Source organism: Solanum verrucosum, unplaced genomic scaffold (assembly GCF_900185275.1).
Source record: "Solanum verrucosum unplaced genomic scaffold, falcon-dt-bn FXZP01000060.1, whole genome shotgun sequence".
NCBI classification, from domain to species: domain Eukaryota; kingdom Viridiplantae; phylum Streptophyta; class Magnoliopsida; order Solanales; family Solanaceae; genus Solanum; species Solanum verrucosum.
The window spans coordinates 3580580-3598345 of NW_026020129.1; the positions used below are offsets into that span (position 1 = coordinate 3580580).

Sequence of the window (17766 nt, forward strand, 5' to 3'; positions counted from 1 at the left end):
CTCCTTCTATCAATTCATTATGAGAAAATAGATAAAATAGGTTTCTTGGTCTTGGAGAGCGCCTCATCAACATGTCTAATATCAATTCATTATGACCTTAATTTTCAGAGATCCAAGAAAAATGAAATACTCTGAAAAATCATCTCTGAGAAAATATTGTTGTCTGATCCACTCTACTAACCTCTTATTTAGACGAAATATTCTTCATTTTCAGAGATCCAAGAAAAACTATTGGAGGTCGGATTGCATATGAACTTTTTAGTTTTTTTTTAGCAATTTGTAGAATATTGCTATGAATTTCAATTTTGAAAATTTAGTATCCAAAATGTATACAAACAATTAAATACTACTCTTAAAAAACCCGGATAATTTAGTATTACAATTAAATACAATAATCATTATTAGTCGAAGATGAAAGGGTAGACGGTTATCAAATTAATCAGCTAAATGTTTGGGTTTGAGAGAAGGCCAATTGACGTGTCATAATTGGCTGTTGCAATGAAAAAGGCAAGGGTTGTTAATTGGGAGAGGAAAATTAATGTAGTTACTGTTATCATTAGATATTTAATAAGATGGAGAAAATAATTAACTGATAGGCATAATATATAAAAAATATTCAAAATAAAATAAAATAGATAAATAGGTTTCTTGGCCTCAAATAGCGCCACGTCAACATGTCTAATGTTTGATATGAATTAGGATATTGATTAGCAAGACGGATTAATGATTAAAAAATTATTCATATTCTTTATATCACGTGTTTGACTTTTTATATTCCCACTATTCTTTTTTAGTTGTCACATCTAATAGTTAATTTTTGACTATTAAATTATATTAATATAATATTTTTAAAAAATAAATATTTAAAAATTATAAAAAATATTATAAATTATTTTTTAAAATCCATATCAATATAATAACTAATAAAAAATACCTCTTAAAATATAGTCAAATTTCATATAATTTAACTCTTGAAACTTAAACTATACAAAGGAATGGAGGAGTAACATTCTTATCATTAATTCACTACCATAATTTATGAGTTAGAGGTGATTCCCGTGAAAAAGGAATGGAGGAGTAACATTCTTATCACTAATTTACTACAATAAATTATGAGTTAGAGGTGATTTCCGTGAAACAATAAATATACGAAAAGTATTATAAATTTCAATATTTTACATATTAATATGATGAAAAATGCATTATAAAATGTTAATCAAAATTATTATCAGTTGATTTTAAGAAAAAAAAAACTATTATAATTAAAAGTGGACGGAAATAATATTAGATCTTCTTAACTACCATAATTTATGAGTTACATCATAATAGATTTTGTTTCCATTAACACAACTTAATTTTCCGAACCATTTGACTTTCACCATAAAATATTTCTCCTAATTCCTCCTCCAAACTCCGGCGACAGCGAAGACTCCTCCGCCCTTCGGCCGATCTTCCAGCCTGCAAATGGAGGGCACAGTGAAATGCTCAGCGAACTACGTGCCATTGAGTCCAATTAGCTTCTTAGAAAGATCAGCAAAGGTTTATAGTGATAGGCTCTCTATTGTTCACGGAAATGTCAAATATTCTTGGAGAGAAACTCGTCAAAGGTGTATCCGACTTGCTTCTGCTCTTACCCATCTGGGCATTTCTCGTGGCGATGTCGTATGTCTTTCTCGATCTCCTGTTTCTTAGTTGTTAGTATTACTGTTTTATTAAATTTTGAATATTTCAATTGTTATATATTTAGCTTCAAAGATTACTTAATTGTGTAAATTATAAATTGGGATGGAGGGAGTAGTTTTTCTTCATATATGGTCTTTGTTAGTGGTATGGTGTGAGTTCTCTTTACTACAGAAAGAAGTGAGTGTTGGTGACTTTGAAAAGTGAAATACCCATATAGATTATTTTTTGGATGCATTAGAAGGTCACGCGAAACAACCTCTTGTAGAAATGCAGTGCTAGGCTATGTACAATAGACCCTTGACCTCGCACATAATGGATCTATTAAGATTAGCTAATTATAATATCAGTTAGTTAACAGATTCAATTAGATAGTTAGTCCAGCCAGTCAGATCAGTTAGCTAGCTTCTAAGTTGCTCGGACTCGGGTGCAGATCTAGAAGTCGGATCCTTCATAATCTAATTTTCATGATTCGGGGATATAGATCCATGTATGGATACAGGTGCCAGGATTCGCCTAAAAATAATTAAAATATCTAAAAATAGAGTTATAAAACCTAAATTATGAGATATTATGTGGAGATTCCTAAATGAGATTAAAGGAAAATGAGTGATAGAAATTTCTATATAAAAGGTATTCCATTTTCTTCAATTTCACCTTAGCTTTGTATTGATTACAGAAAGCATTAAAACTGTCCAAATTTTCCCCATTGATTTTGGTCAAAGTACCAAAAATTGGTTGACCAAGTCGGACACAGATCCCACACCCATACCCATGTCGTGTCGACATGGGTGCGGCACCAAAAGTGAAGAGTCCGAACAACTTAGGTTAGCTTAGCCTGAATTCTATTAATATGCCAGCTGTATAGATTAGTTAGATATTTTTGTCATTAAAAAAATAGATTAGTTAGATATTTTGTCTTTCCTTTGTATAAATACATATGAGCTCATGAACGGAAATCAATTAAGAGATTTTCCCCAAATTCCTTTCTTCTTCTCTGATCTCTTCCTCGTGATCCATGGATGATGATTAACTCTCTTGTGCAGTACTCTTGACATGGTATCAGAGCCAGAGGTGTCAATCGTATTGCTTTTATGCATCTTCTTCTATTCACAACTCCTCTGTTCTTCATCCCGATTCCAGAAATTTTTGACAATTCGACTTCTGTATTGAATTTCTGCTCCTTTTGTTCCTTTATTGTTGAGTTCATCGAATCATATTTTGTATGTTTTTGATTGCTGCTGAATTGCATTTTACAATGGTGATTGAAACTGGTTCCCAATCGAATGTCACTCCTGAGAGTAACAAATGGTGTTGATGGTGAGGACACTAGTTCTCCTTGTATATGCATCCTTTATCTGGTGCATCACTGGTCCCAATTACTTTTGATGGAGTAGGTTATAGATCGTGGAAGAGAGGTGTTCTTACAGTCATCTCAGTTAAGAACAAATTAGGCTTCATAAATGGGGAATGCAAGAGGCCCGATCCAGGGACTTCACGTTTTCGTCAAATGGGAGAGGTGTGATGATATGGTCACCTCATGGATCCTCAATTCACTTGCTAGGGAAATTGCAGATAGTGTGGAATTGTGAATGACTCATTTGAATTGTGGAAAGAGTTGGAAGATCGATATGACCAGACAAACGGAGCAAAACTTTATCAAGTTCAACGAGAGATCAATGAACTGGCACAAGGAACATTAAACATTACAACTTACTACACTAGAATGAAGAGACTATGTGAGGAATTGAGTACATTGCATGTTAAAACTCCATATAGTTGCAATTGTGCCTGTGGAGCTAAGGAAGTGTGTTCAAAGCTGTGTAGGATAGGAGACTAGTTCAATTTCTTATGGGATTAAACGAAGTCTACATTGTAGTTCGAGGAAACATCCTCATGATGAATCCATTGCCATCCCTAGCACAAACTTTCTCATTGCTAGTGCAGGACGAAAAGCAGAGAGAAATTAAGCCTAGTGGTCAACTGTTCATAGAGTGCATCTCTTAATGCAAGCAGTTCAGGGAATAGAGTCGGCCTTTTTTAGTGTGAATAGTTCAGTACTTGCAAGCACTTCTCGGCCTCCACAACAAAATTACTCTCAGCAGGCAATAACAACTTTAGAACTAACTACTTTCAACTTAACACCTACACTGGGAACAAGACTCATATGGTGTGTGACTATTGTAAGAAACCAGGACATACCAAGGACAAGTGGTACAAATTACATAGATATCCACAAGGAACCACTCATCAAAACTCAAATGCAAATGCCACTAATCAAAATGGATACATGAGTAACAATCAAAATTTCAGGTTTAAATTTTAATAAAGGTAAAGGCTTTATGGTTGATGTACATGGTTTTTCATCCGATGTAATGTCAACATGAGGTGAAGATCATAGGGGAACATATGTTGAACCAGGTCCCCAACTAACAAGAGAACAATATGAGCAATTTGTGGAATTGCTGCAACAATTTCAAGCTGGGAAGCATGGGACAATGCTAAGGAGTTTGTGAATGGTAGTGTGAACCTTGCAGGTTTGATAGCTTGTACTTCCTCTGTTGATTTTGGTAAGTTATTTTGCAGGCGTTTCAACAACAAGACTGACTCTTGGATCCTAGACTCAGGAACCTCTAACCATATGACCTTTGACATAAAATCACTAACCAATATTGCCTATCTCCCTTGCCCTCTATTGATCACCTTGCCAAATGGTTATAAAGTAAAAGTCAGTCAAACTGATAGTGTAAGACTTGCATCAGACTTTGTTTTGCATAAAGTATTGTATGTGCCTTGTTTTAAGTATAACCTTGTCTCTATTCAATGCCTTTCCAAATCTATACCTGAGAGTGTTTTCTTTCACTAAATCCTCATGCATTCTGCAGGCCCTTCAATGAAGAGGCCTCTGGAGATTGGTGAAGCTAAGGATAGACTCTATTTTCTATGTACCAAGTGTCTGAAGAACAACAATCATTCTGAGACCAAGTGTGCTACTTCAACTACTTCCATTCCTAGTTACATTTCAAGTCCGACTGTCTCTACTTCTAAATCTGTTTCTTTTCATGTTTCTCTTGTAGTCACCAACTTTCCAGTGTAGATAACATCTTTACCATGAATAACTGTGCACCATCTATTGTACAGAATTGTATTTCATGCAATAAAAACCCTCATGTAACTGCTTCTTCAATGACTCATACTTGGGATGATGAGAATGTGTTATGGCATAACAGACTTGGACATATGCCTTTTGTGAAAATGAGGGAAATTTCCACCAAACAATCCTTCATCTGTAGTATTTTTCCAATGGCAAGGCAAGAAAGACTACCATTTCCCCATAGAACTAACACCTCTACCAAAATATTTCAGCTATTACACTAACCTTTGGGGCCCCTACCACATGATCACACATGATAACTATAGATATTTCATCACCCTTGTTGATGACTATAGTAGGTGTACATGGACTCAGTTACTGACCTGTAAGAGTAGCACCTTGGCTGTTATCAAAACCTTCATATCCATGATTGAAAACCAGTTTAATACAGTGTCCGGACAATCAGAACTGGACTTGAATTTGTAAACACAGAAATTTCATTCTTTTTTTAATCAAAGGAAATTATCCATGAAAAAAACCTGCCCCTACACACCACAACAAAATGGTGTAGTGGAAAGAAACACAAGTATCTACTAGAGTCTGCTAGGGCACTCCTTTTTCAATCCAAATTACCACTGAAGTACTGGGGAGAGTGTATTGTGTGCTACATACATCATCAATAGACTCCCTACCTCCCACATCAAGGGAAAGTGTCCATATGAATTGTTATACAAATCCAAACCATCCTACTCTCACATGAGAACCTTTGGTTGCCTTTGTTACCCCACTTTTCCAAAGTCTCAAAGAGACAAATTCCAAGCTAGGACCACACCCCACATCTTCATAGGATATCCCTTTGGATCAAAAGGTTACAAAGTCCTTAGTCTGGCCACAAAGAAAATACACCTCTAGAGATGTAATCTTCAAAGAAACTGTCTTTCATTTTGCTGTAGTTTCTGATGTCTCCTCTTTTCCTTCTGTTCTACATTCTATACCTTTCATGGACACTGTTAATACTGTAATTGGACCACAAATTATACAAAGTATTGAAAACAATGTAGTTGATGCAAGTGACACTCCAGTTCACACCCCACCTGATCATCTAGTTGATTCCCATACTGGCACTCAGCCTCCTAATGATATTCTCAGAGTTGAGCCTACAACTCCATGCGATCACACAAACTGCCCACATACTTACATGATTACATCCTACCTAAAACTTTAACCAATACACCTAGTCAATTGCATAATACAAATATTTGCCTCAATACTGCCTTCTCCAAACACCAGCACATACCACCCGAAGTGCTGGAGCATGAGAGTCAGACACTTGTGAGAAATATCAGTCGTGATGATGAACCCTCTTCATATGGGGAAGCTGCTATGAACCCTGTCTGCTAGTCATGACATAGGAGTTTGAGGCATTGCATGCAAACCATACTTGGGATCTAGTGGATTTGCCTAGTGACAAGAAAGCCATAGGGTGTAGGTGGGTGTACAAGGTGAAACATAAGGCTGATAGGACTATTGAAAGGTTTAAGGCAAGGCTTGTGGTGAAAGGCTACAGTCAACAAGCAGAAACCTTCTCACCGGTTTCACCTGTGATTAAGATGACAACTGTGATGGCTTTGTTAGCCACGACAATAAAGAAAGGTTGGAGCATCTTCCAACTTGGTAAACAATGCATTCCTCCATGGTGAGTTGCATGATGAGGTGTATATGGAGGTGCCCCCAGGTTTAGTAGTACTTAAACCAGGGATGGTATGCAAGTTGAAGAAATCCCTATATGGTCTAAAGCAAGCCAATAGGCAGTGCAATGCCAAGCTGGTTGAAGCCTTGTACTCCAAAGGTTATACTCATTCATTGAATGACTACTCACTTTTCCATAAGAAGTCTGAAAATTCCACTATTTTGATTGTTGTATATGTAGATGATGTTATTCTAACTAGCACAAGTGTTTCTGAAATTGAGGAGCTCAAAACTTCCTACATGATAAGTTCAGGATTAAAGACTTAGGAAAGTTGCACTACTTTCTTGAGATGGAGGTACTCAATAAAGAGAATGAACTCATCATTTCACAAAGGAAGTTTGTTCTTGACATGTTGAAAACCTACAATGTTGCAAGCATGAGTAGCTGCACATCTCCACTAGACCCTGCAGTGAAATTCCATGCCAAAGAGGGAACTCCATTGTCAGAACCTATGTTTTACGGAAAGCTCATTGGGAAAATGAACTTCCTAATCAACACTAGAATGGACATATCATACAATGTGCAACACCTTAGCCAATTCATGCAGGATCTCAGAGAACCACACTTGCAAGCAACATTCCACCTATTGAGGTATCTTAAGACAGATCCCACTTTAGGAATTTTCAAGTCACATGACCAGAAATACAATGTCAAGGCCTATTGTGAGTCTGATTGGGCTGCATGCCCTGATTCCAAGAAGTCAGTAAGTGGTTATATTGTATTGTTAGGCAATAGCCCACTTAGCTGGAAATCTAAGAAACAAGAGACTATATCCTTGTCTTCAGCAGAGGCAGAGTATAGAGCTTTGAGGAAAGTTGCAGGTGAACTAGTTTGGCTTAGTAGATTGCTGACAGAGCTTACAGTGCTACTGCCAACCCCCATTGAAGTATATTGCAACAGTCAATCAGCCCCCCACATTGCTAGAAATCCAATGTTTCATGAGCGAACCAAGCACGTTGAAGTTGATTGTCACTTTGTAAGGAATATACTCCAGGCAGGACTTATTCCACTACATCACATAAGCTCAGACAATCAACTAGCAGACATCTTGACTAAGACACTGTCTGGCATAAAACATTCTGCAAGCTTTGAACAAGTTGTCAGTGTTCTCCACACCTCCAACTTGAAGGGGGGGGGGGGGTATTAAGATTAGCTAATTATAATATCTGTTAGTTAACGGATTTGATTAGTTAGTTAGCCTAGCCAGTCAGATCAGTTTGTTAGCTTACCCTAGCTTAGCCTGAATTATGTTAGTATGCCAGTTGTATAGATTAGTTAGATATTTTGTCTTTCCCTTATATAAATACACATGAGCTCATGAATGGATATCAGTTCAGAGATTTTCCCCAAATTCCTCTCTTCTCTGATCTCTTCCTCGTGAATTACATCCATGGATGATGATTAGCTCTCTTGAGCAGTACTCTTGACAGAATCTTAGTTCACCGGGCTGGTCTCACCTTTTATAGTTGTCAATTTCTGGTGCAGGCTGAATAGTCATGTTTCTTATTTTAAGAAATTATGTTTTAGGTAATGTAACTTTGTCTTTTACACTAAACAAATCAAATTATTTGAGAACCATTTTTTTTGGTATATGATATATAGAGGAAGTGACCAGATTAATCAAAGCAGTACCAATTTTTCAGGATGGAGCATGGATAACAGGATAAGCTTATTTAAGACAATGAAAATATAAGAAGAATCTTTAGGCCTAAATTCCTTTTTACTATTTGCTTGCAATGTAGCCAACCTCGATTTCTTTCCTTAGTTGACACTGTTAACTGTTAAGCATAAAGGCCTACTTTGTGTTGATCTTTTTCCATAATGTAAGAGTGCAGTTAAGATATGAAATATGATATATGCTACTTCTTTAGAACTATTGAGAAAAAACTTCTAAAAGTAAACAAAAAAAAGATACAAGTCCCTCAATCTGATGTATGTCACTTCTTTAGAACTATTGGGAAAGGGTTTTTTGAAGGCGATGTAGCAGATGGTGAAGGACAGGGAAATCTCAGAAGGATAAATGCTAGTTATTGGCTTTAAGAGACTTACTTTTCTCACGATGAAGTTTCTCAAACAATGAAACAATTTCAAGAATTCAACTTGAAAAGTTCCGGAGTACCTCTACATTTCACAAAATTTTTGTGCTTTTTTTCTTTCTTCTTTCTCTTAGGGGGGACAAGACTTCTCTTTTTTATTTGGGAAAAAGGACAAATATACCCCCGAACTATCGTAAATGGTATGCAGATACCCTCCGTCATACTTTTGAGACATTGGTGCCCCTGCCGTCCAAAAACTAGAGCATATATACCCTTTATACTAACGGACATACACGTGTCATAATCTTATCCACCGACCGACATTTATTAAATATTGGATCGACAGATAAGATTGTGCCACGTGTCCCTATTTAGTCTTCCGTTAGAGTGAAGGGCATATATGCTCTAGTTTTTGGATGGCAAGGACACCAGTCCCAAAAGTATGACGAAGGGTATTTGCATACCATTTACGATAGTTCAGGGGCATATTTGTCATTTTTCCCTTTTTATTTTGAATACATCTATCATGAGTTGTTCTCTTTTTGTCCTGGACTATTCACCAAATAAGTTTAGATAGCTTCTCCAGTAATGAAGAAGTAATTAGCCTTTAATCCATGTGCTGCTTTAAAATCAATAACAGGACACCCTCCTCCTCCTTAATTTTGTTGGTCCAGCTTCTACTATTGAGATCTTTCAAGCAACAATGTACAACCTTAGTAATCTTTGCAGGATAAACTAGTCTTATTTTACTGTTACATAAATCCTCATTTATCAATAAGATATGACATGGGCATGGTTACTTCATGGAAATTCTTCAAAATACACTGAAAATTAAAAGAAGAAGTATATATACCAATGCCACATACATACACAGGTCCACATTGAGTCGGTACCTACACTTTCCTTTATATTAATGATGATCTGGTCAGTTATTAAATTATGCACTCAGATTAAAGACAACAAAATTTTATTTAAAAGGTTTGTTGAAAAAACATAAAAGATGTGGCATTAAGACTTAGGTGTCGGTGATGAGTCATGAAACACAAGTACGTTTGAAAGTATAACATATCGTGGAATCAATTAAGCATTTGCCTCCTCTATCACTTAGTTAGATATTTTTATATTTTTAGCAGGAAGGAAATTAGTTCTTATTCAGATCACCATCTTTTGTATTGGTACTGCTCTTATGTTTAGCTAAATTTCTGAGCAGGTTGCTGCCTTGGCTCCAAATATTCCTGCAATGTATGAGCTACACTTTGGAGTACCAATGGCTGGGGCAGTTCTTTGTGCACTTAATACACGTCATGATTCTGCAATGGTCTCTGTGTTACTTAGACACTCAGAGGCCAAAATCATATTTGTAGATCACCAGTTGCTCGATGTTGCTAAGGGTGCATTAGAAATTCTATCTAAGGCAAGCAGAAAGTTGCCGCATCTTATCTTGATCTCTGATAGAGAGAGTCCGTTATCCAGCCAGAATAATAATAATAGGAGCTTGGCTTCAAAAGATCTGAAGTATGAGTCCTTATTAGCTAATGGAGAACCTGATTTTGAGATTGTCTGGCCAAATGATGAATGGGATGCTATTGCTCTTAATTATACCTCAGGGACAACATCGAGACCAAAAGGGGTCGTTTATAGTCACAGAGGGGCATATCTTAATTCTCTGGCTGCAGCACTTCTTGCTGAAATGACTTCAATGCCTGTCTATTTATGGACCCTTCCCATGTTTCATTGCAATGGATGGTGTCTTACTTGGACTGTGGCAGCACAGGGTGGTACAAACATTTGCCTGAGAAACGTAACCGAAAAAGGGATTTTTGACAGCATAACTCAGCACCAAGTGACTCACATGGCTGGTGCACCTACGGTTTTGAACATGATAATAAATGCGCCACGAAGTGTCCAAAGACCACTCTCAAGGACAGTTAACGTTATGACAGGTGGTGCCCCACCTCCTCCTCAAGTTCTACTTAAGATGAAAGAGCTCGGTTTTAATGTTACTCACGGATATGGTCTTACGGAAACCTATGGTCCAGCAACTGTTTGCATTTGGAAACCAGAGTGGAACTCTCTATCACCTGATGAGCAGGCTAATATTCATGCTCGTCAAGGAGTGAACCATCTTGGCTTGGAGGATGTAGACGTAAAGGATTCTGAATCAATGAAGAGTGTACCCTCAGATGCAAAAACAATGGGTGAGGTGATGATTAGAGGAAGCACAGTAATGAATGGTTACTTAAAAGATCGCAAAGCTACAGAAGATGCTTTTAGAGGGGGTTGGTTTCGAAGCGGGGATTTAGCAGTGAAGCATCCTGATGGTTACATAGAATTAAAGGATCGTTCAAAGGACATCATTATTTCCGGTGGAGAAAACATTAGTACAATCGAAGTGGAGTCTGTAATCTTTAGCCATCCATCTGTTCTTGAAGCTGCTGTAGTGGGAAGACCAGATGATCACTGGGGTGAGACACCCTGCGCATTTGTCAAACTGAAGAATGGATGCAATGCAAGTGCTGATGAGATCATCAAGCATTGTCGTGATCGTTTGCCGCATTACATGGCTCCTAGGACAGTAATTTTTGATGACCTGCCAACAACTTCAACAGGAAAGATTCAAAAGTTTGTTCTGAGACAGAGAGTCCAAAGCCATGGGAAGTGTTTCGAAAGCTAGCAAACTATAATGAATTGTGGTGTTGAAATGGAGCTTGCTTAGTGAAACACGCTTTTATTGTTCTAGACATAAGTTTAATCATATTGCATTAATAAGATTAGTTCAGCAGAACAATAGATGAACTTGACCTTTTGAAAAAAGGTTATTATTATTTACTGTATTGAATTCATGATGCTTTATAATCATCAGACAACAGATTAATAATAATAAAAAAGCTCTGTTTCTCTCTAATATATCTTTGAGTTCTTTCATTTATTACTTCTCCTTTGTTTACAGTTATTTGTTGACTGCACTATTTTTGAGTTCTTTCATTTATTACATCTCCTTAGTTAGATGAGTAGGATCATGGTTATATGTATTATATCATTAAAAAATTAGATTTTAATGTGAGATGATATACTAAATATGTGCTTGGTATTTTTTGAGTTAAAATGTAATAGTTGGATGACTTTGTTGTCCTAAAAAAATCAAAATAACTTTGATAAGATATCTCATACTAAAGAAGCACATCTTTGTATGAGGCTCGTACTATAGAACAATAACAAAATATTTCCATTTAAAGTGCCCATGCAAACATCACACCAACTTTCTATCTTTAACCTTTTGATTCAACGCATGAATCATTATGATATTGACACAGGTATGATCATAGTCATTATTTATCAAAACGACATCGTAAATTAATAATTTCAAATCACGTCCAAACGGCGTCATAGTATTATAAAGAAATGGAGAGAATATTTAGTATAGATTTTGTTTCTTGTCATTAACACAGTATACTTTTTGCTTCCTTCTGCCAAAATTGACTAGACTCATATCGACACTCACTACTATGCTCTCTGTTAGTTTGCGTGCCTGTGGAAAAGCTCTCAAAAATTTCACCCAAAACAAGCAAAGCAGAAGCTAGAATTCTTTTGTAAGTCTTTTTTGCTTTTCTAAAACTTCAAAAATTATTCAGAAAATGTGGTGTTTCATGATGATTTTTTGATACTCACATTTAAGTTTTTGTGTTTATGTTTAAGTAATCTTTGTGGGTTTTCTTCATTCCTCACAACTGTTCCTGTTTGATCTTGATATATAGCTAATAATGCAGTTTGTTCTGAATATTCGTTTTGAGGTTTTTTTATTTAAAAGTTGGTGAATCAGAGAAGTGGAACTGATTTTAGCTATTTTTGGAAGTAAAAGTAAAACTTTGTTAAAAGAATGAAAAAGATCACACATCGGTGGTTAATGAGATGGATAGTCCACTTATAAGGCGGCGTGACGATGTGAGTTAGACCCAAACCTAATTTTGCAAACTTCTCCCTCATTTCTTTCATGGATGATCCACTTATAAGGCGGCGTGACGGTGTGAGTTAGACCCAAACCTTATTTTGCAAACTTCTCCCTCATTTCTTTCATGTGAGTTCTTCTGCCTCTGATCATGTTTCTGAGTTTAGAGGTGAACTAGGATTAGTGTGCTGAAATTGTTGAAAGCACTTTATGGGTTTCCTAAAAAAGTTTGTAATGTGGGTAGCTTATACATTTCATTTAATTTTTTGTTTTCTGAAATGCTGGTTAGTCTCAAATCTTCGAGATTTTTTAGTTTTTATGGCTGGATAGATCGATGTTAAGAGTGAATTCAAGTTGAGGTTGCTTTAATGTTATTCTCTGTTGGCTCTCATCATAACTCGTTCTATAAATAATTGAATATTTGTTGCCTCATACATTGTCCATTCTATAAGATTTGTTATGTTGTTTCACTTTATTCACAAATATTGGGTCATGTAACAGGTGAATTTGGAGGTTGTGTGAATAAGCGAGTCCAGAAGTACTTGTGAATCCTTAGAGAAAAAGATGGAATCAGAGGATTCTGATATGAATATCGTAGTGACTCAAATTAGTGTTGGTGGGTTCGACAATGATGTCAATGCGAAAATGCTTTCAGAATACCTGGAAGAACAAGTTGGACAAGTGTTGAGGTGTAGATTAAAGACTTCGTCCACTCCTCCTAAATCTTACCCAACTTATCACATTGATGAAGAGAGCGTGCAAAGAATGAACGATTACATAAGAGTGGAACCTCATGCATTCGTTCATTTTGCATCTTCAGGGTCTGCAAATTATGCTCTTGCTGCTGCTGGGCGTAATGAACTAATATTAGGAGGGAAGCCTTTGAAGGTTAGTTTGGGTCCTGGGAATCCCCATTGTTTGGATAAGAGGAGAATAGATGAGATGCCCTTAAAGTTTTCAGATGTTAATGTAGAAATTGGAGGACTGGTTAGTAATGATGACTTTGTGGTTGGTTGGAGGGGACCTCTTACTGGTGTGAACTTTCTTGTGGATCGATTTGATGGGACATGCAAAATACTTTTCACAAAGAATACTGTTTTCTCTTTCCAGAGTGAAGCAAGACAGGCTGTTATAAAATGCAATTTCAAGATTCAGTTTTTGACGAGGGAAATCAATGAGATAAAGGAATGTAAAGACTTTGCATCTTTGGTAATATTATTGCAGCTGGCTTCATCTCCATTGGTTTTCTATAGAACTGCAGATGATGATGTTGAAGAATCAGTAGCATTTGACTTATTAGACGATGATGATCAATGGATCCGAACTACAGACATTACATGTAGCGGAGCCATTGGTCGGTTTAATACCTATCGTATCTCAATTCGGCCTCGCAATGGTCCTAACTTTGGGAAGGCCAAGAAATTTTTTCGTGAAAGTAGGGTGCCCGTGGTAGAACCATGTAACCAAAGGCTCCGGGTGAGAAATGAACCTGATTTTGGTGTGCCCATGCCAGAACCTTTCTTCTGCATCCAAAACCATGGAGGTATAAGCTTTAAGGTCTTGTTTCTGGTAAATGCGGTTTTGCACAAAGGCATTATTAATCAGCATCAGATGACCAATGATTTCTTTACTTTGCTTAATAAGCATCCGGAGGGGATTAATGTAGCTGCACTGAAGCACATATTTTCCTTCAAAAGGCCTGTCAATGACGCTGTTAAGAAGTTAGAACACATCCAGACATGGCTGTGGAATAAACTTAACCTTCTCAAGAGAACTGAAGAGTCTGATGATGTTGTAGAGGTTAGGAGGTTGGTTATCACCCCAACCAAAGCATATTGTCTTCCACCGACCGTGGAGCTGTCGAATAGAGTCCTCAGGAACTATAAACATGTCGCAGATCGATTTTTGCGAGTTACTTTCATGGACGAGGGCATGTGGAACTTGAATAGGAATGTGCTGACGTACTATGCTTCCACCATCGTGAGAGAAATTACGTCAAAATCTAATCCCCAGAAAACTGCTATCTTCCAAAGGGTGAAAACTATGCTGAGTCAAGGATTTTACCTGTGTGGTCGCAGGTACTCTTTTCTGGCATTCTCAGCTAACCAGCTGAGGGATCGTTCTGCCTGGTTTTTTGCAGAACACCCGAAAATTAGTGTGCCCAGCATCATAAGCTGGATGGGGAGGTTCAGTAACAAGAATGTTGCAAAATATGCTGCTAGGATGGGGCAGTGCTTTTCATCAACCTATGCAACAGTGGAAATCTTTCCAAGCGAGGTTAACTCCAAGCTTCCAGATATAGAAAGAAATGGGTATATTTTCTCTGATGGAATCGGCATGATATCAGCAGATCTAGCTATAGAAGTTGCAGAGAAGTTGCAATTAAGTGTCAATCCTCCTTGTGCTTATCAGATAAGGTATGCTGGTTGTAAAGGTGTTGTTGCATGTTGGCCAGCAAAGAATGATGGCATCCGTCTTTCTGTGAGACCAAGTATGAAGATATTTGACTCAAATCACACTATCCTTGAAATTTGCTCTTGGACGAGATTACAACCTGGTTTTTTGAACCGGCAAATAATAACCCTGCTCTCATCTTTGAAGGTTAAAGAAGAAATATTTTGGGAAATGCAGAAAGAAATGTTATCAAGGTTGGATAAAATACTTGTGGATTCGGATGTGGCTTTTGATATCATTACAGGTTCATGTGCTGAGGCAGGAAATACTGCAGCTATAATGTTGAGTGTGGGGTTTAAACCTCAAAGTGAGCCTCATTTAAGAGGGATGTTGTCTAGCATTAGAGCTGCTCAACTTGGCGACCTCAGGAATAAGGCAAGGATATTTGTTCCTTCCGGAAGGTGGTTGATGGGCTGTTTGGATGAATTAGGTGAACTTGAGCAAGGCAAATGCTTTATTCAAGTGTCAAGCCCTTCTTTGGAGAATTGCTTTGTTAAGGATGGTCCAAATTTTTCTGATATCAAGAAAAATCTTCAAGTAATAAAGGGCCTTGTTATAATTGCAAAGAACCCGTGTCTTCATCCCGGGGATGTGAGGATTCTGGAGGCTGTAGATGTTCCTGGTTTACACCATCTCTATGATTGTCTGGTCTTCCCTCAGAAGGGGGATAGGCCACATCCAGATGAAGCATCAGGGAGTGACCTTGACGGTGACCTCTACTTTGTGGCTTGGGATAAAAATCTCATCCCACCCAGTAAGAAAAGCTGGATGCCAATGGACTATGCTCCTGCAGAAGTTAAACAGTTGGATCGTCATGTTGAACATGAGGTAACTACTCAACTATAATAATATTTCCTGCATGTTTGATTCATATCTTCCTATATTTGGTTAGCTTTTCCAGATCTGTATAAATTTGTTACAGCCTAATGTTCACTTGGATAGAATACTGATGAGATAATTATAGGCCTTCTTGAAACGCTACCATTACTTGTTCTTTAGCTTATATTTATCTTTTAACAACTGTCTTGAGTTTTGTTGTTTTAGTAAGATACTTGTTGCTCACTTTTCTTGTATTATGCACCCCAACTCCCAAGTTAATGCTTCTCTGATTTTGTATTTGCCTTTGTTTTGTAATAGAAGAGGGAGAGAGTCTCCATGGCTCAAAATATTTGTGACCATTTGTGGTGTCTGGGTATATCCAACAGATTTTGCACTTGTTATCTGTTGGATCATTCAACTGGTTGCCTAGCATTCTTTTGTATTTTAACTATCTTTTTCTTTATTTACAGGACATAATAGATTTTTTCTCAAAGAACATGGTTCAAGAGAGCCTAGGAGAAATCTGCAATGCGCATGTGGTTCATGCTGACCTCAGTGAACTTGGAGCTTTGGATGAGAAGTGCCTTAAATTGGCAGAGCTTGCTGCTATAGCCGTTGATTTCCCCAAAACTGGAAAACTTGTCAGCATGCCTTATAACCTCAGACCAAAACACTATCCTGACTTCATGGGGAAAGAGGAATTCCAGTCATACAACTCCGAGAAAATTTTGGGCAAATTAATGTTTTATCTCAGGGAGAATTTACTGGACTTGAGTTTGTCCCTGAAGACATCCCATATGATACTAATCTTGAGATCCCAGGATACGAAGATTTCATAGCTGAAGCATGGAATCACAAATGTTCTTATGATAGTCAGTTGAATGGACTTTTAGGACAATACCAAGTTAACGGGGGGGAAGAGGTGGTTACTGGACATATATGGTCCATGGCAAAGCACAATTCAAAGAAGCAAGGGGAATTAAAAGAGAGGCTGAAGCATGCATATAATGCGCTGAGGAAGGAGTTCAGGAATGTTTTCGAGCATATGGATCCTGATTTTGATCAACTTTCCATTGATGAGAAGAACGATATGTATGAAACAAAGGCGTCTGCATGGTATCGGGTTACCTACCATCCTCATTGGGTGACTAGAACAGTACTGGAGTTGCAAAAGACTGATGTTGTCTCAAATACTGTTATGTTAAGTTTTGCATGGATTGCAGCAGATTACCTTGCTCGAATTAAGATTAGACAAAGGGGAATGCAGCATTCCGACTCTACCAAGCGTATCGATTCTCTTGGAAGGTATCTTGTTGACAAGATATAACAACCATTTGGCTGTAAGGCCACTCTGCCATTATCAATACTTGGTTTGTGAAGATCACATTTGTGACAAAAAATCATATATGTGAAGATCAATGCTTATTACGCATGCTGTTAGTTATAAATATATTCTTATGCTATTAAAGAAGTCTTATACTAGGAGGGATGACAATAGAGCGGTGCGGGGTGGGGCGGATTTAGTCCAACCCACAAAATTTTCAACCTGCTCCAGCTCCACCCTACATTTCTTTTTTTTTTCTACTTTTAACCCGCTCTGCTCCGCCCCACTTAGGTTAGTACTGCTACATACGTAAAGTAATATTATATATCTATCATCCTCTCATATTACTTACATATCATATCCATCCTTTTTTGTTTTCTATTTCTACAAATATAAATAAAAAGATATTGTAATAATTAGCTAGAATATAGTAATGAATAATGAAAAAGAGAGAGCCTGTTTGATCTGAAATTAGCTAGTAATGAATTTGGTACATTTATTTTTTTTGGCTTAAAAAGAAGTTCTTTAATATATATACTGTAAATAAGGTAGCTAGTAATACTATTGATATTTAATAAGAAGCAGTAGAACAAGAAGGGAGGAAATCTGCACCCGCATAATTTTAAAAAAATTAAGACGTTTCCCTGCCCAACACTAGCTTAG

General features: G+C 37.1%; 3 protein-coding genes across 5 annotated transcripts in view; 2 read left to right on the forward strand and 1 right to left on the reverse strand.

Annotated features, from left to right (window-relative positions):
• LOC125826461 (60S ribosomal protein L13-1) overlaps positions 1-17766 on the reverse strand; it is a 196701-nt gene that overhangs the window by 112471 nt on the left and 66464 nt on the right. The gene's annotated exons all lie outside the window — the stretch shown is intronic.
• On the forward strand, positions 1396-11460 carry LOC125826449 (butanoate--CoA ligase AAE1-like). The gene is given in 3 exon segments (XM_049505780.1): positions 1396-1662; positions 9771-11201; positions 11203-11460. Coding segments are annotated over 3 exon segments (1671 nt in total). The 5' UTR covers positions 1396-1464; the 3' UTR covers positions 11245-11460.
• LOC125826444 (RNA-dependent RNA polymerase 6-like) lies at positions 11287-17173 on the forward strand. The gene is given in 5 exon segments (XM_049505773.1): positions 11287-11375; positions 12101-12150; positions 13008-15788; positions 16250-16520; positions 16523-17173. Coding segments are annotated over 3 exon segments (3573 nt in total). The 5' UTR covers positions 11287-11375; positions 12101-12150; positions 13008-13070; the 3' UTR covers positions 17107-17173.